Source organism: Carcharhinus amblyrhynchos, unplaced genomic scaffold, assembly GCF_965287045.1.
Source record: "Carcharhinus amblyrhynchos unplaced genomic scaffold, sCarAmb.v2.hapA scaffold_39, whole genome shotgun sequence".
Lineage (NCBI taxonomy): Eukaryota > Metazoa > Chordata > Chondrichthyes > Carcharhiniformes > Carcharhinidae > Carcharhinus > Carcharhinus amblyrhynchos.
This window is the reverse complement of record NW_027649780.1, coordinates 5353795-5376462: the sequence shown is the minus strand read 5'-3', so window position 1 is coordinate 5376462 and position 22668 is coordinate 5353795. Positions and strand designations below refer to the sequence as shown.

Below are 22668 nucleotides of genomic sequence, written 5' to 3'. Positions count from 1 at the left end.
AGACATGATCTCCCTTGACCAAGCCGTGCCGACTCAGTCCTACTTTATCATGCACTCCCAAGTACTCTGCGATCTCATCTTTAATAACGGACTCTTACCGATGTCCAAACCAGCCTATAATTTCCCGTCTGCTGCCTCCCTCCCTTCCTTAAACAGTGGCGCTACATCCCACTTCTCTGATACCTTCCCTGCCTCCAGTGATTCCTGAAAGATCACCACCAATGCCTCCACAATTTCCTCAGCTATCTCTTTTCGAAATCTGGGGTGCCGTCCATCTGGTCCAGGTGGTTTATCCACCTTCAGACCTTTTCAGTTTCCCCCCAGAACCTTCTCCTTAGTGATGGCCACTACACTGACCTGTACAGTTCCCTGTGTATCTCTCTCTCACTCAGGAATAAAGATTCCTGGCTTCACAAACACAGGAAACTGTATCCCAATGTTACCTCATAAGGATGGATTTAGGGAATGGAATTTGTTGTGGTGATTGACTTTCCAATAACATTATTTCGTTTCGGTTTAAACAGTTAATATAACGGATGGGATGGAACAAAGAAGATGATCGAGATTAGGTTAGAGGGTGGAAAATAATAAAGAATTCGCGCTTTTTTTTTGTTAATTATCTCAATTTGATGCCTTGGTGGTTATTTTCCAGACGTCGCTGGATTCCGGGGAAGTGCCGGATGATTGGAAAACGGCTAATGTTACGCCGTTGTTTAAGAAGGGTGCCAGGCAAAAGGCGGGGAATTATAGGCCGGTTAGTTTAACGTCTGTGGTAGGTAAAATGTTAGAATCTGTCATTAAGGAGGAAATTGCGAGGCATCTTGAAGGGAATTGCTTGATAGAGCAGACGCAGCACGGTTTCATTAAAGGGAAGTCGTGTCTGACAAATTTACTGGAGTTCTATGAGGATGCCTCTAGGGCGGTGGATAGAGGAGAGCCGGTGGATGTGGTCTTTCTAGATTTTCAGAAGGCGTTTGACAAAGTACCTCACAAGAGGTTATTGCAGAAGGTCGAGGGACATGGAGTTGGGGGTAGGGTGTTAGCGTGGACAGAGGATTGGTTGTCAAATAGGAGGCAGAGAGTGGGGGTCAACGGGTGCTATTCAGATTGGCGGATGGTGACTAGTGGAGTGCCCCAGGGGTCGGTGCTGGGGCCTCAGCTTTTTACCATTTATATAGATGATCTGGAGGAGGGAACCGAGTGTAGAGTGTCGAAATTTGCTGATGACACCAAGATTGGGGGAACGGCAAATTGTGCGGAGGGTGTGGAGAGTCTGCAGAAGGATCTAGATAGGCTGGGCGAATGGGCCAGGAAATGGCAAATGGAATTTAATGTTGGCAAGTGTGAGGTGGTCCACTTTGGAAGGAAGAATGGTAGGAAGGACTATTACTTACGTGGCGAAAAACTGCAGCAGGCGACGGTGCAGAGGGACCTCGGGGTCCTTGTGCATGAGTCGCAAAAACCCAGCTTGCAGGTGCAGCAGGTGGTCAGGAAGGCGAATGGGATGCTGGCCTTCATAGCGAGGGGGATTGAATATAAAAGTAGGGAGGTCTTGCTGCGGCTGTATAGGGCATTGGTGAGGCCGCAGCTGGAGTACTGTGTGCAGTTTTGGGCGCCGCACCTGCGCAAAGATATTTTGGCCTTGGAGGGAGTGCAGAGGAGGTTTACTAGGCTGATACCGGAGTTGAGGGGGTTGAGCTATGAGGAGAGGCTGAATAAACTGGGCTTGTACTCGTTAGAGTTTAGAAGAATGAGAGGAGATCTCATTGAGACGTATAAGATGATGAATGGGATGGATAGGATAGAGGTGGAGAGACTCTTCCCGCTCAAAAAAGACAGTAGGTCTAGGGGGCACAGCCTCAAGATAAAAGGGGGGGCGGTTTAGAACGGAGTTGAGGAGGAACTTCTTCACTCAAAGGGTGGTGAATCTCTGGAATTCTCTGCCCGTTGAAGTGGTGGAGGCTGCCTCGATAAATATTTTTAAGACGCGGGTTGATGGGTTTTTGATAAGAGAGGGGATTAAGGGTTATGGGGAGAGGGCGGGAAAGTGGAACTGAGCAGCGACAGATCAGCCATGATCTTATTGAATGGCGGGGCAGGCTCGAAGGGCTAGATGGCCTACTCCTGTTCTTATGAACATAAGAACATATGTTCAAAACCCAATCACTGTAATTATTTGTGGCCTGACTGGTGTCTCAGCAGGCGGGATGACTGAGTGAATCACTTCCCACTCTCAGAGCAGGTGAGCGGCCTCTCTCCAGTGTGAATTCTGTGGTGTCGAGTGAGCTGAGATGATTTCCTGAACCCGGTCTCACAGTGAGAGCGTCTGAACGGTCTCTCAGCGTGAATGCATTGATGGGTCGCCAGTTCCCCAGAACTTTTAAAGCACTTCTCACAATCCAGGCATTTAAAAGGTCTCTCATCGGTGTGAGCCCGCTGCTGTTTCAGTAGGTGAGATGACTGAGTGAATCCCTTCCCCCCCCCCCAACACACACACACACACACACACACACAGGCAGCAGGTAACTGGTTTCTCCCCGGTGTGGATTCATAAGAACATAAGAAATAGGAGCAGGAGTAGGCCATCTGGCCCTTCGAGCCTGCCCCGCCATTCAATAAGATCATGGCTGATCTGTCGTGGCTCAGTTCCACATTCCCGCCCTCTCCCCATAACCCTTAATCCCCTCTCCTATCAAAAAACCATCAACCCGCGTCTTAAAAATATTTAGCGAGGCAGCCTCCACCACTTCAACAGGCAGAGAATTCCAGAGATTCTCCACCCTTTGAGTGAAGAAGTTCCTCCTCAACTCCGTTCTAAACCGCCCCCCCTTTATCTTGAGGCTGTGCCCCCTAGTCCTACTGTCCTTTCTGAGCGGGAAGAGTCTCTCCACCTCTATCCTATCCATCCCACTCATCATCTTATACGTCTCAATGAGATCTCCCCCCATTCCTCTAAACTCTAACGAGTACAAGCCTAGTTTATTCAGCCTCTCCTCATAGTTCAACCCCCTCAACTGCGGTATCAGCCTAGTAAACCTCCTCTGCACTCCCTCCAAGGCCAAAATATCCTTGCGTAAGTGCGGTGACCAAAACTGCACACAGAACTCCAGCTGCGGCCTCACCAGTGCAGTTGCTGTTAATAACCTGCAGGATCGAACATCCTGGTGGCGGCATGGTAGCACAGTGGTTAGCACTGCTGCTGTTTCACAGCTCCAGGGTCCTGGGTTCGATTCCCGGCTCGGGTCACTGTCTGTGTGGAGTTTGCACATTCTCCTCGTGTCTGCTTGGGTTTCCTCCGACAGTCCAAAAGATGTGTGGGTTAGGTTGATTGGCCATGCTTAAAAAAAAAATTGCCCCTTAGGGTCCTAGGATCTTAGGTTAGAGGGATTAGTGGGTACAATATGTACAGATATGGGGGTAGGGCCTGGGTGGGATTGTGTTTGGTGCAGACTTGATGGGCCGAAGGGCCTCTTTCTGCACTGTCGGGTTCTATGATTCTAAGATTATTCACTGGAGTTCGGTTCTGTCGATGTTAATAAACACCAGTCCAGTTATAGGTGTAAATATTCTGGTCAAATAAATCAGCTTTGTGTTAAATGCAGTGTGTTGTGTCATTTTAATATTGCTAACAAATTAATTCCTTTTGAAGGGTTCTCACTCTCCCTGTCTCTGCCATCCTTACCTTCAACAAGTGTGAGTTTCTTTATGAAACTCCTCTGAAATACTGTGGTGGGGGCATTCATTTCCCAGTATTTTCATTCATTTCCCAGATCTCTTCGCGATGGACTTGCTGCCGTAGAACCATAGAAAATTACAGCTCAGAAACAGGCCTTTTGGCCCTTCTTGTCTGTACCGAACCATTTTTTGCCTAGTCCCACTGACCTGCACTTACATAAGAACATAAGAAATAGGAGCAGGAGTAGGCCATCTAGCCCTTCGAGCCTGCCCCGCCATTCAGTAAGATCATGGCTGATCTGTCGTGGCTCAGTTCCACATTCCCGCCACTTGAACCATATCCCTCCACACCCCTCTCATCCATGAACCCGTCCAAGTTTTCCTTAAATGTTAAAAGTGACCCCGCATTGACCACTTTATCCGGCAGCTCATTCCACATTCCCACCACTCTCTGCGTGAAGAAGCCCCCCCAAATGGGGGGGATGAATGGGATGGATAGGATAGAAGTGGAAAGACTCTTCCCCCTCAAAAAAGACAGTAGGACTAGGGGGCACAGCCTCAAGATAAAAGGGGGGCGGTTTAGAACGGAGTTGAGGAGGAACTTCTTCACTCAAAGGGTGGTGAATCTCTGGAATTCTCTGCCCGTTGAAGTGGTGGAGGCTGCCTTGCTAAATATTTTTAAGACGCGGGTTGATGGGTTTTTGATAGGAGAGGGGATTAAGGGTTATGGGGAGAGGGCGGGAATGTGGAACTGAGCCACGACAGATCAGCCATGATCTTATTGAATGGCGGGGCAGGCTCGAAGGGCTGGATGGCCTACTCCTGCTCCTATTTCTTATGTTCTTATGTTCAAATATTCCCTTTAAACTTTTCTCCTTTCACCCTCAACCCATGCCCTCTGGTTTTTTTTCTCCCCTAGCCTCAGTGGAAAAAGCCTGCTTGCATTCACTCTATCTATACCCATCAAAAATCTTATACACCTCTATCAAATCTCCCCTCATTCTTCTACGCTGCAGGGAATAAAGTCCTAACCTGTTCATCGTCGCAGTTTATTTTTTTCCCCAGGTCTGTCGCCTCGAGACAGCATCCGCGGCAGCTGTCCCCCTGAGGGAGCGTGGCGGAAATGCCGACAGCACCCTTGCTTCTCTCGGTGCCCGTTCCGTTCCCCTTCCCTCCCTCCCTCCCTCCCCGGCAGCACTCAGCCTTTCCCAGCGCGCGGTTCAGACTGACTGCCCTGTGAATTGGCCAGTCAGCGTGAAATCACATTCCGGGGGCCGATTGCACCCACTTCCAGGCGCTCCCGTGTCAGCGTGCCCGACGGATGGAAGATTCAGGCCTTGGTGTCAGATTTAGCAACAGGATGAGTTTCTGAACATGTATCCAGACTAATACCCAATATTTCAATTTCCATATTAACTGTCTCCACCTCAGCTCATCTGCTCCTGAAACCCTCCCCTATGCCCGTGTTACCTTTTCTCTTGATGACTCCAATACATTCCTGAGCAGCCTCTCACATTCACCCCACTTCCACATGAGATCGTCCGAAACTCTGCTGCCAGTCTGCTTTCTCGCACCAAATCCCATTCACCCATCTCCCCCCACCCCAAGTTCACTGATCTACATAGACTTTAAGTCAAGTCATACCTCGATTTTAAAATTCACAACCTTGTTTTCAAACTCCTCCATGTCCTTATCGATCCCCCCATCTCAGCAATCTCCAGTTTCACAATTCTCTGAGATCATAGAATAGAATCCCTACGGTGCAGAAGGAGGCTATTTGGCCCATCGGGTCTGCACTAACAATCCCACCCAGGCCCTATCCTTGTAACCTCACGTAATCCCACCCAGACCTAAAACATAGAACATTACAGCACACTACAGGCCCTTCGGCCCTCAATGTTGTGCCGAGCTATGTCTAATCCCAAGATCAAGCTATCCCCTCCCTATGATCCTGGAGTGCACCATGTGCCTATCCAATAACTACTTGAAAGTTCCTAAACACACCTGTTTCCCATAACCCCAAGAATGAATCCCCTAACCTACACATCTTGGGACACAAAGGGACAATTTAGCATGGCAACCTGATATCTTCACGCTTCTTATTCTGGCCTCTTCAGCATCCCTGATTTTACATCATTATTGGCAGGGCATAGATGTGAAACTCTGAAATTCCCTCCCTAAGCGGTCCATCTCTCTCCTGATTCGAGATCTGCCTCTCCAATTAGGCTTTTGTCCATCTAATGTTCTGCTCTGTCACTCATAAAATCTCTACAGTGCAGGAGAGGCCATTTGGCCTATCAATTCTGTACCAACATTCTGACAATCGTATCCAGGTCCTCTCCTCCACCCTATCCCTGTAACCCATTTACCATTTCTGATCTATCCAACTTGGGACACTAACTTAGCCTGGCCCATCCACCTAACCTACACATCTTTGGACTGTGGGAGGAAACCGGAGCAAACCCATGCAGCCACGGGGAGAATGTTCAAACTCCGGACAGATAATCAGCCAAGGCCTGAATTGAACAAAGAACAACACAGCACGGAAACAGGCCCTTCGCCCCACGAGCCCGCGCGACCATTTTAACATCGTGAGTGCCCTCTTTTACCTATGACCTTCGTCTACGCCTATTGGGGAAGATTGAGGGAAGACTAGTTTGGGGGCAATTTGTTAACATAAGAACATAAGAAATAGGAGCAGGAGTAGGCCATCCAGCCCTTCGAGCCTGCCCCGCCATTCAATAAGATCATGGCTGATCTGTCGTGGCTCAGTTCCACATTCCCGCCCTCTCCCCATAACCCTTAATCCCCTCGCTTATCAAAAACCCATCAACCCGCGTCTTAAAAATATTTAGCGAGGCAGCCTCCACCACTTCAACGGGCAGAGAATTCCAGAGATTCACCACCCTTTGAGTGAAGAAGTTCCTCCTCAACTCCGTTCTAAACTGGCCCCCTTTATCTTGAGGCTGTGCCCCCTAGTCCTATTGTCCTTTCTGAGCGGGAAGAGTCTCTCCACCTCTATCCTATCCATCCCATTCATCATCTTATACGTCTCAATGAGATCTCCCCTCATTCTTCTAAACTCTAACGAGTACAAGCCTAGTTTCTTCAGCCTCTCCTCATAGCTCCAAGTGAACCTGGGTCCCTGGTGCTGTGAAGCAGCAGCGCTAACCACTGTCATCTTTTTTCTTTAGGAAACTCCTCTGAAATACCCTGATGGTGCTTTCATTCCCAGTAATTCTCACCTCCAGATCTATCAGCAGTGGACTTGCTGCATCTGGGACAAAACTCTTTTCACCACTAAGTCTCCGCTGTGATGTCATAGTCTCTATGACATCATCGCAGCAGAACTGGATGACATCATCAGAGTCCATTGTTTCTGAATGGTCCACATCAATAAACAGGAAATACTCATCAAGCTGAGCACATTATCTACACTCTAGTCCGACATTGAGGGACTGCAGCACTCTGACACACACACTGTCCTTCACATGGAGCTTGTGGAGGCTCTGGACACAACCTTCCAATCCTCCTTATAGAGTCGTGGTGCCAAAGGACTGCAAGATTGTACATGTTACACCTTTGTTCAAAAACACGCCAATAACAGAACAATCAGCTCAACAGCAGCAGTGGGGAAAAGGTGAAGCCAATTACCTGGTGCTTGGAAAATTATGGATTACTAATTCCAGCGTTTTCTGTTTTTAGTACTGAAACCTCCCTGGATCTCTAGGCTGGGAGAGACACTCTGGAGGGTATGGGAGCTGGGACTTGTTCATGAGAGTAGCTGAAGGTGTAAAGTTATAGAAATCCTACAGTACAGAAAAAGGCCATTCAACCCATCGAGTCTGCACCGACCGCAATCCCACCCAGGTCCTACTGCCATGTCCCTACATATTTTACCTGCTAATCCCTCTAATCTACGCATCTCAGTAAACCAAGGGGCAATTTTAGCATAGCCAATCAACCCAACCCGCACATCCCTGGACCGTGGGACGAAACCAGAGCACCCGGAGGAAACCCACACAGACACGAGGAGAACACACAAAGACAGCGATCCAAACCAGGAACCAAACCCAGGTCCCTGGAGCTGTGAAGAAGCACTGTTAACCGCTGTGGTGCCATGCCACCCTCCTTCTTCCTGCTGGTTCAAGACCTTGACTTTGCTGAGTTTCTGCAGTGCACCATGTGGATGGTACATTCTGTAGCCAGTTTGCCAATGGTGGAGGGAGTGAGTGGCACCTTGCATTGAACGGTGGCACAGTGGTTATGAGAACTGAAACAATCTAGATCTGGAAAGGAGAAAAGAACCAACGTAAGGGGCATAACTATAAGGTTCATGGTGGGAGATATAGGAGGGATGTCCGAGGTAGATTCTTTACGCAGAGAGTGGTTGGGGTGTGGAATGCTCTACCTGCTGTGATAGTGGAGTCAGACACTTTAGGAACTTTCAAGCGGTTATTGGACAGGGACATGGAGCGCACCAGAATGACAGGGAGTGGGATAGCTTGATCTTGGGTTTGGACATAGCTCGGCACAACATCGAGGGCCGAACGGCCTGTACTCTGCTGTACTGTTCTATGTTATATAACAGGACATCAATTAATCTCCTCTTACCCTGGAGAAATCAAGGACTCGACACACTGTGTGTCTGAAACAAAGCCGATTTATTTAACAGACATCAAGATATTAAACTCCACCTCACTTACAGAGATTACTAACATCAGTAGAAATAAACCCCAATTGTCAGAATGAGCATGGTTCTGTTTTGGATGCGATTAATAGTGACAGTAACATAATCAAACACATTAAGAGGAACAGAGGGTAAGTACAAATTATTTCTGCTCCTTTGACAGTCTAGGAATTGGCGGCATTGAATACAAGTTCGAAGCAGACCCCTCAGGAGTGAAATGACACAGGAGACGCGAGATAGAAACAGGCCATTGGACACAACCAGTCCAGCTCAGTGTTTATGCTCCAAAGGAGCTTCCTCCCATCTTTCCACATCTCACTCTCTCATTGTAATCCTCTCATTTCCCATTAAATACTAACATACATATGGAAATATGAAATAGGAGAAGTAGGCCATTCAGCCCCTCAAGCCTGCTCCGCCATTCAATAAGATCATGACTGATCTGTTTGGGTTGAGTCCCACATTCTCCATTTACCCCAGATAACCGTCGATTCCCTTGCCTAATCCATCTACCTCCACCTCATAAATATTCAGTGACCTCGCCTCCACCACTTTCTGAGGCAGAATTCTGAAGTCACACAACCCTCAGAGAATAAAACTCTTCTCTCTGACCTATAAAGGGTGACACCCAATTTTAAAACTGTGCCCCCGAGTTCTGGAGTCATCCACAAGAGAAAACATCCTTTCCACATCCACCTTGTCAATAGCGCTCAGGATCTTACAAACTTCCAATAAGTCACCCCTCAATCTTCTAAACTCCATTGGAAACAAGCTCAGCCTTTCCAATCTTTCCTCGTAAGACAACCTGCTGAATGCAGGCATCAATCTAGTGAAGCTCCTCCGAACCACCTCCAAATCATTTACATCCTTTCTTAAGTAAGGAGACCAAAACTGCACACAGTATTCGAACTGTGCTCTCACCAATGCTCTGTATAACTGGAGCAAACATTTTTACTTTGATGTTCAATTCCTCTTGTAACAAAGGCGAACACTGCATTAACCTTCTTGATTATATGCTGTATCTATTAACTTTTAGTGACTTATGCACAAGAACACCAAAATCTCCCTGCACCTCAGCATTCTGCAATCATAAGAACATAAGAAATAGGAGCAGGAGTAGGCCACCTAGCCCTTCGAGCCTGCCCCGCCATTCAATAAGATCATGGCTGATCTGTCGTAGCTCAGTTCCACATTCCCGCCCTCTTCCCATAACCCTTAATCCCCTCTCTTATCAAAAACCCATCAACCCTCATCTTAAAAATATTTAGCGAGGCAGCCTCCACCACTTCAACGGGCAGAGAATTCCAGAGATTCACCACCCTTTGAGTGAAGAAGTTCCTCCTCAACTCTGTTCTAAACCGCCCCCCCCTTTATCTTGAGGCTGTGCCCTCTAGTCCTACTGTCCTTTCTGAGCAGGAAGAGTCTCTCCACCTTTATCCTATCCATCCCATTCATCATCTTATACGTCTCAATGAGATCTCCCCTCATTCTTCTAAACTCTAACGAGTACAGGCCTAATTTATTCAGCCTGTCCTCATAGCTCAACCCCCTCAACTCCGGCATCAGCCTAGTAAACCTCCTCTGCACTCCCTCCAAGGCCAAAATATCCTCGCGTAAGTGCGGCGACCAAAACTGCACACAGTACTCCAGCTGCGGCCTCAGCAGGCGACGGTGCAGAGGGACCTCGGGGTCCTTGTGCATGTGTCGCAAAAACCCAGCTTGCAGGTACAGCAGGTGGTCAGGAAGGCGAATGGGATGCTGGCCTTCATCGCGAGGGGGATTGAATATAAAAGTAGGGAGGTCTTGCTGCTCCAACTAAATACATTTTAACACATCTACATTATTCAAGTATTTATATTTAAGTACGCTTAAATACATCTATACTATTCACTTTACCCGCTCTCTCTGGGAGTCAGTTCCACATTCTCACCATTCTCTAGGTGAAGTTTTTTTTCCTGAATTCTCGACTGGATTTCTTGGAGATTGACTTTTTTTTTTAAAATGGTCTCTGGTTTTGCTCTTCCCTACAAGAGAAAACGTTCTCTTTCAATCCTCTCCACCAAAACCTTTCCTCATTTTCAACGCCTCCATTCGGACACACCCTCAGCTGTCTTTTTCTGAACAGGGAAGAGACCCAGGGCTGCACACACAGAGAGCTCGCTGTGATTTCTGTTGGTGGGGGTGGGGCCGGTGGTCGGGGGCGGGGAGGTAGAGTCACACATTTCCCATGAAAGGGGATTAGGCTCAGAGTGGTTTTGAAATTAATTGAGGAGCAACAGTTTAGAAACGATGCTAAACAGACACTATTAACATACAATCTGCGACGGGTGAAAAACAGTTTCTCAGTGCTGGATGACACAGAGTGAGTGCTGATCTCCATTGCTGATGGCCGTAGTCTCCTCTGAGCAGGGTACTGGTGTGAGCCGGAGCGCGAGCGTCGGGCTGAAGCCAGCGCTGATCAGTTTGGAATTGCTTTGTCCTTGAGAGCCCGTTTTAACCCTTACGCAGACAGCGGGTTCACGTATGGGTAATGAGATCCAATCGAATCAGGATTAGAAATATCTTGTTCCAGGGCCTGTGCTGGAGACGTGTCCTGGGCAGTGATAGCAGGCCTGTCCTGTGTTTGTCACGGTAAGAAGTCTCACAACGCCAGGTTAAAGTCCAGCAGGTTTATTTGGTAGCAAACGTCACTAGCTTTCGGAGTGCTGCTCTTTCATGAGGTGAGTGGGAAATCTGTTCACAAACAAGGCATATAAAGATACAAACTCACACAAACAGGGCATATAAAGACACAAACTCACACAAACAGGGCATATAAAGACACCAACTCACACAAACAGGGCATATACCTCCACAAACAGGGCATATTAATTTGTTTGTCACCCAGCAAGCTGCTGTGGAAGCTTTCATCATAAGAGAGGGTCAGCTTCTTCTACGATGTTCAAATGAATGGTTAGGTGAATGGTTTAGGGGAATTGACTCGAACAGGCGCCGGACTGTGGCGACAGGGGGAATTTCACAGTTACTTCATTGCATGTAAGCCTTACTTATGAGTAATAAATAAACTTAAAAAAAAACTTACTTATATTCCGTACATTCCTAAAGATTTTGGAAGGTGGAGTCTGTTACTCAGATTAAACCTGTCTCTGTTACATAAAGAACATAAAGAAATAGGAGCAGGAGTAGGCCATCTAGCCCTTCGAGCCTGCCCCGCCATTCAATAAGATCATGGCTGATCTGTCGTGGCTCAGTTCCACCTTCCCACCCTCTCCCCATAACCCTTAATCCCCTTGCCTATCAAAAACCCATCAACCTGCGTCTTAAATAAATTTAGCGAGGCAGCCTCCACCACTTCAACGGGCAGAGAATTCCAGACATTCACCACCCTTTGAGTGAAGAAGTTCCTCCTCAACTCCGTTCTAAACCACCCCGCCCCCCCCTGCTTATCTTGAGGCTGTGCCCTCTAGTCCTACTGTCCTTTGAGCGGGAAGAGCCTCTCCACCTCTATCCTATCCATCCCATTCATCATCTTATACGTCTCAATATGTTCCTGAGCTACGGGGATTTCTGTACCAGACATAACATTTGGGAACTCTCGATTCTCCACCAATTCTCATTCCCCTTCTTTCTGGTGGATAATGGAGGTGTCACTGTGTGTAATGTGCAGGTCAGCAAGAATTGTCAGCAAGGATTAATCAGCAAGTTCTAATTGGAGATGTTCATCAGTGCAACCTCTCAGACACTGAGTTGTAGAATCTGGACCAAAGATCAATTTGGGATTAAAGCAAAAATTCAGAATCTTGTTGTAAACTAATTTCTGATGAGAGTTCCTGAATTACGGGGAAAGATCATTTCTTAAAGAGATTTAAGAGCGGTTCTTAAAGAGACACTGCAGCCCCGAGAACACAATCAGCTCTAGATCCAGAATATTAAACTCCAGCCCAGTTACAAGGATTACTAGTATCAAGAAAAACAAACAAGCTGTCAGAATGAACGTGATTCAGTCCTGAATGTGGTTGGGCAACACGGTGGCACTGCCGCCTCACAGCATCAGGGATTGCCTGGGTTCAATTTCTGGCGTGGGTCGCTGTCCGTGCAGGGTCTGCATGTTCTCCCCGTGTCTGCGTTGGTTTCTTCCGGGGGCTCCAGTTTCCTCCCACAGTCCTTAAGACGTGCTGGTTTGGTGCATTGGCCACGCTCAATGCTCCCTCAGTGTACCGGGACTGGCGCCGGAGTGTGGCGACTCGGGGATTTTCACAGTAACTTCATTGCAGTGTTAATGTAAGCCTACTCGTGACTAAGAAGTAAACTTTAAAATAGCAAGCGGTAACACAAAATCCGCTCCCTGCCGTCACTTGTGAAGTCGCTGGTGTCTCACCAGGTGAGACGAGCAAGTGAATCCTTTCCCACACTGGGAGCAGGTGAATGGCCTCTCCCCAGTGTGAACCCGCTGGTGTACACTGAGGTTGCCCGAATGCCTGAAACTTTTTCCACAGGAAGTGCAGCTGAATGGTTTCTCCCCAGTGTGAACTCGCTGGTGTGACACTAGATTGGACGAATTAATAAATTCTTTCCCGCACGTGGAGCAAGTGAACGGCCTCTCCCCGGTGTGAACTCGTTGGTGTAACGCTAGGTTGGCTGACTCAGTGAATCCCTTCCCACACACAGAGCAGGTAAATGGCCTCTCTCCGGTGTGACCTCGCTGGTGTGAGATGAGGATGGTTGAAAGACTGAAGCTCTTCCCACAGTAAGAGCAGATGAACGGTTTTTCTTCACTGTGAGTGTGCTGATGTCTCAGGAGATTGGATGAATTAATGAACCTCTTGCCACACGTAGAGCATTTGAACGGCCTCTCCCCAGTGTGACCGCGCTGGTGCACTACTAGGCTGTACGGCTGACTGAATCCCTTCCCACATGTCGAACAGATGAATGGTCTCTCCCCAGTGTGAGTGCGTCGATGAATTTCCAGCTTGGAGGGGGCAGTGAATGCCTGGCCACAGTCCCCACATTTCCACGGTTTCTCCATGGTGTTCGATGCTCAGCTGAACCTTGTCCACACAGAGAACAGTTCCTCCCACTGTAACTGATGCAATGTCTTATTCAGGCTGTGTAACTGATTAAAGTTCTTGCCACACTCAGCGCATTGGAACACTCTCACTCGGGGTGTGTGTGTGTCTCGGTGCTTTTCCTGTCACACTGATGTTTGAAAACTTTTCTCACAGACAGAACAGTCAAACATTTCTCTTTCCACATTCAAAGGTCAACGGTATTCAGCTCCTGATAAATCTCGTGACTCGTCAAATCTTGATGTGATGTTCGGTTCAAGTCACGTAACTGCTAATTCTCTCTTTTTAATATCCTGTAAAAGGAGTTCACAAAAGTCATCACTGTCAAACCAGGATAGGCATTCAGGACAGACAATTCTAATTTCTATGGAACATTTTTTTCATCTCTTATTCCCAAAACTGCAGATCCCTATCCCACAAACACTCCCTTCTCCCTGAACTGAAATCAAAATAAGGTTGGTTAATTCTGTCTGTATCCTTTAAAAAAGTTTATAGAACTAGAGATAACAACATGTTTCATAATGCACTTCATTCACTACTCATAAGAAGAACATAAGAAATAGGAGCAGGAGTAGGCCATCTAGCCCTTCGAGCCTGCCCCGCCATTCAATAAGATCATGGCTGATCTGTCGTGGCTCAGTTCCACATTCCCGCCCTCTCCCCATAACCCTTAATCCCCTCGCTTACCAAAAACCCATCATCCCGCGTCTTAAAAATATTTAGCGAGGCAGCCTCCACCACCTCAACGGGCAGAGAATTCCAGAGATTCACCACCCTTTGAGTGAAGAAGTTCCTCCTCAACTCCGTTCTAAAGCGCCCCCCTCTTTATCTTGAGGCTGTGGCCCCTAGTCCTACTGTCCTTTCTGAGCAGGAAGAGCCTCTCCACCTCTATCCTATCCATCATCTTATACGTCTCAATGAGATCTCCCCTCATTCTTCTAAACTCTAACGAGTATAAGCCTAGTTTATTCAGCCTCTCCTCATAGCTCAACCCCCTCAACTCCGGCATCAGCCTAGTAAACCTCCTCTGCACTCCCTCCAAGGCCAAAATATCTTTGCGTAAGTATGGCGCCCAAAACTGCACACAGTACTCCAGCTGCGGCCTCACCAATGCCCTATACAGCCGCAGCAAGACCTCCCTACTTTTATATTCAATCCCCCTCGCTATGAAGGCCAGCATCCCATTTGCCTTCCTGACCACCTGCTGCACCTGCAAGCTGGGTTTTTGCGACTCACGCACAAGGACCCCGAGGTCCCTCTGCACCGTCGCCTGCTGCAGTTTTTCTCCACGTAAGTAATAATCCTTCCTACCATTATTCCTGCCAAAGTGGACCACCTCGCACTTGCCAACATTAAATTCCATTTGCCAGTTCCTGGCCCATTCGCCCAGCCTATCTAGATCCTTCTACAGACTCTCCACACCCTCCGCGCAATTTGCCGTTCCACCAATCTTGGTGTCATCAGCAAATTTCGACACCCTACACTCGGTTCCCTCCTCCAGATCATCTATATAAATGGTAAATAGCTGAGGCCCCAGCACCGATCCCTGGGGCACTCCACTAGTCACCAACCGCCAACTCGTGACAAAACAATCTGAATCACCCTGACCGAACACAAATGTTAATGTCGTGTCTAGAACTTACAGTGTGGAGATTTAAGAAACAATCATGAAGGTGACCTTTGTGAACTTCCCCCCCTCCACGGTTTTCCTTCCTTATTCCTAGCCCTCTCAAAAAAAGTTAAACCTGTCAGTCTTGGGGCCCATTCTGGTTCCTGCTCGTTTCCTGATTAATTAAATTGAATACTGAGAAGACCTAAGCCAATGCTTTTAATCTGTGGGTGATGGGAATATGGAACTCGCTGTCTGAAAGGGTGGTAGAACCCTCACAACAACAGGGAAGCGATGGCCTAATGGTATTATGTCCAGATTATCAATCCAGAAATTCAACTGATATTCTGGGGACCCAGTTTCAAATCCTGTCACAGCAGATGGTGGAATTTGAATTCAATTTTTAAAAATCTGGAATTAAGAATCTAAGGAAAGCAATGGCCTAATGGTATGTCCAAACTATCAATCCAGAAATTCAGCTGATGTTCTGGGGACCCAGTTTCAAATCCTGCCACAGTAGATGGTGGAATTTGAATTCAATAAAAAAAAATCTGGAATTAAGAATCTAAGGGACGCAATGGTATTATGTCCAGACTATTAATGCAGAAATTCAACTGATATTCTGGGGACCCAGTTTCAAATCCTGCCACAGCAGATGGTGGAATTTGAATTCAATTTTAAAAAATCTGGAATTAAGAATCTAAGGGAAGCAATGGCCTAATGGTATGTCCAAACTATCAATCCAGAAATTCAGCTGATATTCTGGGGACCCAGTTTCAAATCCTGCCACAGTAGATGGTGGAATTTGAATTCAATAAAAAAAAAATCTGGAATTAAGAATCTAAGGGAAGCAATGGTATCATGTCCAGACTATTAATGCAGAAATTCAACTGATATTCTGGGGACCCAGTTTCAAATCCTGCCACAGCAGATGGTGGAATTTGAATTCAATTTTAAAAAAAAATCCGGAATTAAGAATCTACTGTTGACCAAGAAACCATTGTGAATTGTCAGAAGAACCCATCTGGTTCACTAGTATCCTTTAGGGAAGGAAATCTGCCGTCCTTACCCGGTCTGGCCTACATGTGACTCCAGAGCCACACAGCGATGTGGCTGACTCTCAGCTTCAAGGGCAACTAGTGATGGGCAATAAATGTTGGCCAGTCAGAGACGCCCAAATCGCACATATGAGTAAAAAAAGATAGAAATTGTCTCTCCCCTCCTCCCACTCCAGGATCAGTGAAGTGAGTTAAAGATGATTTCTCATTGACAAACCCATTGCTGCATTTGCTTCCTGAAGCCACATCTGTCCAGTGGGGCCCTGGCACCAGGAGAAAGCGCTGCAGCTGTTGTTGTGTTGGGTGTTGAGGCGGTGCCGCTAGTTTCTTATTGGCGGACGTTGAGTCCTCCACTGGGGTTGCTGAGTCCTCCACCGGGGGCGTGGAGCCGCCCCTCACACCGCCTCCGCTTAACCGCCTGAAGATGAGACAAACCAGCGCCTGTCCCTGGACATGAGCCGCATTGCGCATGCCCGACGTCACAATGCCCGGGGACTAATTGACGGCAGCACCGGATCAATAAGGGAAAGGGGGCGGGGCTGGAGGACCGAGGGGGGGGGGGGAGCGGCTGGTCCTCCAACCAATCGGAGTGTATGAGGGGGCGGGGCTGGAGGACCGAGCGGGAGGCCGCTGGTCCTCCAACCAATCGGAGTGAATGAGGGGCGGGGGGGGGCCGGGCAGCGATTGAAGCATGCGTACTGCGGGCAATGGCGATGGGGAGAGGCTGTTTTATGGATCCAAAAACAGTAAGCAGAATATAAGGGATAGGGGGAATGACAAATCTGGCGGGGAGGTGGGAAGATTTTGTAATCATATTGTGAAAATCCAATTGACGAATAAGAATTCCAAAGTCCCTTATTTGCAAGGCAGGGGAACGCAACTTCCAGTATTCGGCCTGGGTTAGCGACCGCCATCTTTATTAAGGGCAATGTGCAGCAGCGTGTGTTTTGTGTGTGTGTGGGGCCGGCCACCATCTTTGTAGGGGGCAATATTGCCAATAAGTGGGTGGAGCTTGTTCCCCATTGTTCAGAATGGAGACAACTTGTCCATCAAACTGCATCAACCCTCTGAGACCCAATGTCTCATTGATGAGGCAGAGAAGTAAAAAAAAAGATGCAAATCCTGCTGTTTGGATTCCACTGCCCCGTGTTTGTTTTAAAAAAAGGCAACATGCTGGCACAGTGGTTAGCACTGCTACCTCAGGGGCCCGAGTTCACTTCCAGCTTTGAGTGACCATGCAGAGTTTGCATGTCCTCCCATGTCTGCCTGGGTTTCACCCAGCTGCTCTGGTCTCCTGCCCCTGTAAGAAGTCTCACTACACCAGGTTAAAGTCCAACGGGTTTATTTGGTAGCAGAAGCCACTAGATTTCGCAGCGCTCGCTGCCCCTTCGTCAGGTGAGTGGGAGTTCTATTCACAAACAGGGCATATAAAGACGCAAACTTAATTTACAAAATAATGATTGGAGTGCAAGTTTTTACAATGTGAGTGGAGAGAGCATTAAGTACAGGTTAAAGAGATGTGTATTGACTCCAGCTAGGACAGTTAGTGAGATTTTGCAAGCCCAGGCAAGTCATGGGGGTTACAGATAGTGTGACATGAACCCAAGATCCTGGTTGAGGCCGTCCTCATATGTGCGGAACTTGGCTATCAGAGCACAGACTGGACTAACAATGTGTGGAATGTACAGACTGGGGGAACTATCGGTCTCTGCTCAACGACTCTGCGCTGTCATATGTGTCATGAAGGATGCCTGCACCTCCAAATCATTCCTGCCCCTGGCCAAAGATGTGCAAGTTAGGTTGATTGGCCATGCTAAATTGCCACTTAGTGTCAGGGGGATAGCAAGAGAAATATGTGGGGTTACAGGAATAGGGCTTGGGGGAACTGTTGTCGGTGCAGACTCAATGGGCTGTATGGCCTCCTTCTACACTGTAGGGATTCTATGTATCCAAAGATCTGTTGATCTTGACTGATGGCAGAAACTCATGACCTTGAGTAGACATCATCTCAAATTGAGGGAGTGCTGATATTAAGATGTGCAGCAGGGAGCAAGTGCAGACATCCAGGAAACAGGAGAAAATGTTGTGAATTTCTATCTTGGATTCTGGAAACTCCTTTTACAGGGAGTTAGAAGGGGAGGATTTACACACAGAAAACTGAAACTGAGAGAAATGTTTGTCTGTTCCAAATTTCAGACCTGGACTGACTGTGATGGATTTTGTAAATTTATTTTGCAGTGTATTGGAAGAGGCTAGTGAATCTCTGGAATAGGGTAGTGAATCTCTGGAATTCTGTGCCCATTGAAGCACTGGAGGCTACCTCGTCAAATATGTTTAAGTCACGGGTAGATAGATTTCTGATCAGTAAGGGAATTAGGGTTATGGGGAGCATGCGGGTAAGTGGAACTGAACCACTATCAGATCAGCCATGATCTTATTGAATGGCGGGACAGGCTCGAGGGGCTAGATGACCTACTCCTGCTCCTATTTCTTATGTTCTTGTTTGCAGACAGGAACTCAAACGAGACCTCACATCAAAATCTGACAGCGTCACTATTCAACAGGACCTGGGTGTTATCTGCCTTTTGAGTGCAAACATTGAATTCCAGATCATTATCACTCACTGTGTGTTTTTCCTCAAACCTCTCCCCTGTAGATCTTGCTCAAAATCTTAAAACTGGATCCACAAATCCTTTGTAAATCAGCTGATGGGAACAGCTTTTCTTTATCTATGTTATTAAATCTGCTATAAATGGGTACATCTTTATCAAATCTGTCCTCAATCTACTTCATTCCAAGCAGAACTATCCCAGTTTCTCCACTCTAACATTGTAACTATAATCCCTCATTCCTCATTCTGGTAAATCTCCTCTGCACCCTCCCAAAGAACCTCACATCCTTCATAATGTGTGGTGATCACTGGTTTGCACAGACCCAGATGTTCTGTGTTCCTGTTTGTGATCTCATCAAACAGCGACAATTGCGCTGTGACTTCACCCCCACCCCCCAGGTATTTCCTATTCTCTCGAATACACCCTGACACACTAACGCTGTTTCTCTATCTGCAGATACTGCCTGCCCTGCTGAGAATTTCCAGCATATTCTTTTTCCATTTCAGATTTCCAGCTGCAGTATTTTCCTCTTTATTTTGTTGCTCGCTTTGTTCAGTCTGGAAACACAGACAGACCAATTAAAAACCTGTTTAGCTTATTGGGCATTGGTTGTTGAAGTTGATGCCTGGGATCCAGTTTAAGTCCTTCCTCACTGTAAGCGTTCAATGACACAATATAATCCGAGGCTGTTCTACCCAACCTGCCTATGTTGGCTCTCTGCAAGGGCACATCAGCTCCTCTCGTTCCCCTGAGCTTTCCCAAGACCTGATGTGGGAATGCCGGCGTTGGACTGGCGTAAACACAGTAAAAAGTCTGACAACACCAGGTTTTAGTCCAACCGATTTATTTGATAATACTCACAAGCTTTCGAGGGGACTGCCTCTTCGTCAGGTGACGAAGAGGCAGTCCCCTCAAAAGCTTGTGAGTATTATCAAATAAATCGGTTGGACTAAAACCTGGTGTTGTCAGACTTTTTACTGTACTTTCCCAAGACCAGCAGCAAATATTCCTCATCCACAGTTACTTGTGGAAAAGATTATGTTTGACCATCTTGAACTGCTGCAGCCTGTGCGGTGAAGGTGCTCCCGCAATGCTGTTAGGTAAGGAATTACAGGTTATTCACCCAGTGATGATGAAGCAACAATGATCTGTGTCCAAATCAGTAATAACAATTTCTATTTATGTAGCACTTTACGTGTGATAGGACATTGCAAAGTGTTTCGCGGAAGTGTTACAAGCAAGATTTCACACTGAGCCACGTAAGGAGATATTAGGACAGATGGCTAAATGTTTGGTCAAAAAGGTGGGAGCTTCTTTAATGAGGAAAGTGATGTGGATAGGATGTTTGGAGGAAATTCCACAGTTTATGGCCTTGGCAGCTGAAGGCTCGGCCACCAAAGGTGGAGTAATTGAAATCACAAATGTTCTGGAGGTCAGAAGTACAGGAGCACAGATATCTTCAAAAGTTGAGGCCAATGGGGGATTAGAGAGATCGGGAAAGGCAAGACTCTAGATGGAATTGAACAGGAGGTTGAGAATTTTAAAATTTAGGCTTTGGACATTACATCAAAGCTGTGTTAGAAATGTCTCTTCCTCCCACCCTGCCACTCCCTCGTTCTATCTATCTGTTTCTTTCTCTCTGTACATCACTCTCTGTCTCCACCCATAGAAACCAGAATGTTCTGTGGATCCGTTCCGGGTGACACGTTCCTTTTCCTGAAGGATATTATTGAACCAGTTTGGTTTTTCTGACAATCCCGACAGTTTTCTTGTTTTTCCTAGTACCAGCCCCACAAACTACCAAATTCAGGTTCGATTCCCAGCTTGTGTCACTGTCTGTGTGGAGTTTGCACCTTCTCTTTGTATCTGCATGGGTTTCCTCCGGGTGCTCCAGGTTCCTCCCAAGTCCAAAGATGTGCGGGTCAGGTGGATTGGCCATGCTAAATTCCCCCTTAGTGTCAGGGGAACTAGCTAGAGGTAAATGTATGAGATTATGGAGATAGAGCCTGGGTATGATTGTGGTCAGTGGAGACTCAATGGGCTGAATGGCCTCCTTCCGCACTGTAGGGATTCTATGAACATGTCTTTGTGTTTTTGTGGGTTCCTGCTCACTCCCTTTTTTCTATTTTAAATCAATTTCACAGGATTGGACTTTCAGTCAGGAAACTGAAGTTCCACATCATGTCAGGATGTGACAGAGTTGCCCAACCTACTGTAGGATGAATGTTGTCAGCTTTCGAACATGGAAGAAGAAAGCACCATTCGCAGTGGGGAGAAACCGTACACATGTTCTGTTTGTGGACGAGGCTTCAGTCAGTCGTCTGCCCTGTCAAAACACGAGGGCAGTCACACTGGGAAGAAACCGTGGAAATGTGGAGATTGTGGGAAGGGGTGCAGAGCTCCGTCTGAACTGGAAACTCACCGGCGCACTCACACCGGGGACAAGCCGTTCACCTGCCCAGACTGCGGGAAGGGATTCATTAACTCTTCCAACCTGCTGACACACCGGCGAGTTCACACAGGGGAGAGACCGTACACCTGCTCTGAGTGCGGGAAGCACTTCACTTCTTCATCCACCCTGCTGACACACTGGCGGCTTCACAATGGGGAGCGGCCTTTCAAATGCCCAGACTGTGGGAAACGCTACAAAAGTTCCTGGGAGCTGATATCGCATCAACGTGTTCACACTGACGAGAGACCGTTTGGGTGTTCTCACTGCAGGTCTGGGTTCAAGACATTATCAGACCTCACTACACACCAGCGCAGTCACACTGCAGAGAAACCGTTCACCTGCTCTGAGTGTGGGAAGGGATTCACCCGTTCATCCAACTTGCTGGAGCACCAACGGGTTCACACAGGGGAAAGACCGTTCACCTGCTCCCAGTGTGGGAAGGGCTTCACACAGTCATCCAGTCTGCTCAAACACAAGCGGATTCACACCGGGGAGAGACCATTCGTCTGCTCCAAGTGTGGGAAGGGATTCACTCAGCTATGCAGCCTGCTGAGACACCAGCAAGTTCACACTGGGGACAGATCCACGCCCTGAGCATGGGGCGAGATTCACTCAGCCCTCCAGCCTACTGACGTTGCAGCGAATTCACCCTGGGGAGAAGCCATTTACCTGCTCTGACTGTGGGAAGGGATTCACTCGGTCTTCCCGTCGCCAGCAAGTTCACACCGGGGAGAGGCTGTTCAACTGCTCAGTGCGTGGGAAAGAATTCACTCAGTTGTCCAGCTTGGTGAGGCACCATCGAGTTGAGAGCTCTTTCAAGTGCCCGAAGTATGACACATGTTCCCAAGAAGTGATGTCTGATTAATGTGTTCACAGTGATGAGAGAGCGTTCAGGCCCTCTTAGTGAGGGACTGAGTTCAAAAACTCATCCAAACTCACTGAACGCAAGCAAATTCACATTGGGGAGAGATTCTGTTCATCTGCTCTGAATTTGCTTGTTTATCCAACCTGCTGAGTCATCACCAAGTTGACAAGTGACTGCGTTGTGTAGGATTTTGTTCGTCATATCCAGCACTGAACCATGTTTATCGAGTCTGGTATAACACCAGCCCTGTTATGGGTGGTAATATTAGGGATAAACGTTGCATAAACGATAAAAGCAAATTACTGCGGATGCTGGAATCTGAAACCAAAAGAGAAAATGCTGGAAAAGTCTCAAAAGGTCTAGCAGCGTCTGTAAGGAAAGAGCTGACCAGTCCAGATGACCCTTTGTCAAAGCTGCTGTCGTTTTGAGTCCAGGTGATTCTTTGTCAAAGCTTTGACAACGGGCTATCTGGATTCGAAACGCCAGTTCTTTTCTCTCCTTACAGATGCTGCCAGAGCTGCTGAGGTGTCACATAAATGATATATGTGTTCAATGCAATCTATTAAGTGTTTTCAACATCGCCAATATAAATTAGTTTTTTTTTTGCCAGTCTCTCTCTTCTTCTGTCTCCTTGTGACCAT

General features: G+C 47.4%; 2 protein-coding genes across 2 annotated transcripts in view; one reads left to right on the top strand and one right to left on the bottom strand.

The window, feature by feature from the left end:
• LOC145363551 (uncharacterized) overlaps positions 1-22668 on the top strand; it is a 47877-nt gene that overhangs the window by 16861 nt on the left and 8348 nt on the right. The window contains exon 4 of the mRNA XM_080218736.1: positions 20929-21749. Within this exon, the coding sequence (XP_080074862.1) occupies positions 20929-21749 (821 nt within the window). The remainder of the gene's footprint in view (positions 1-20928; positions 21750-22668) is intronic.
• On the bottom strand, positions 11830-13752 carry LOC145363726 (uncharacterized). Its single transcript, XM_080218964.1, has one exon. It carries the CDS (start codon positions 13389-13391, stop codon positions 12717-12719), a length of 675 nt encoding a protein of 224 aa, XP_080075090.1. The 5' UTR covers positions 13392-13752; the 3' UTR covers positions 11830-12716.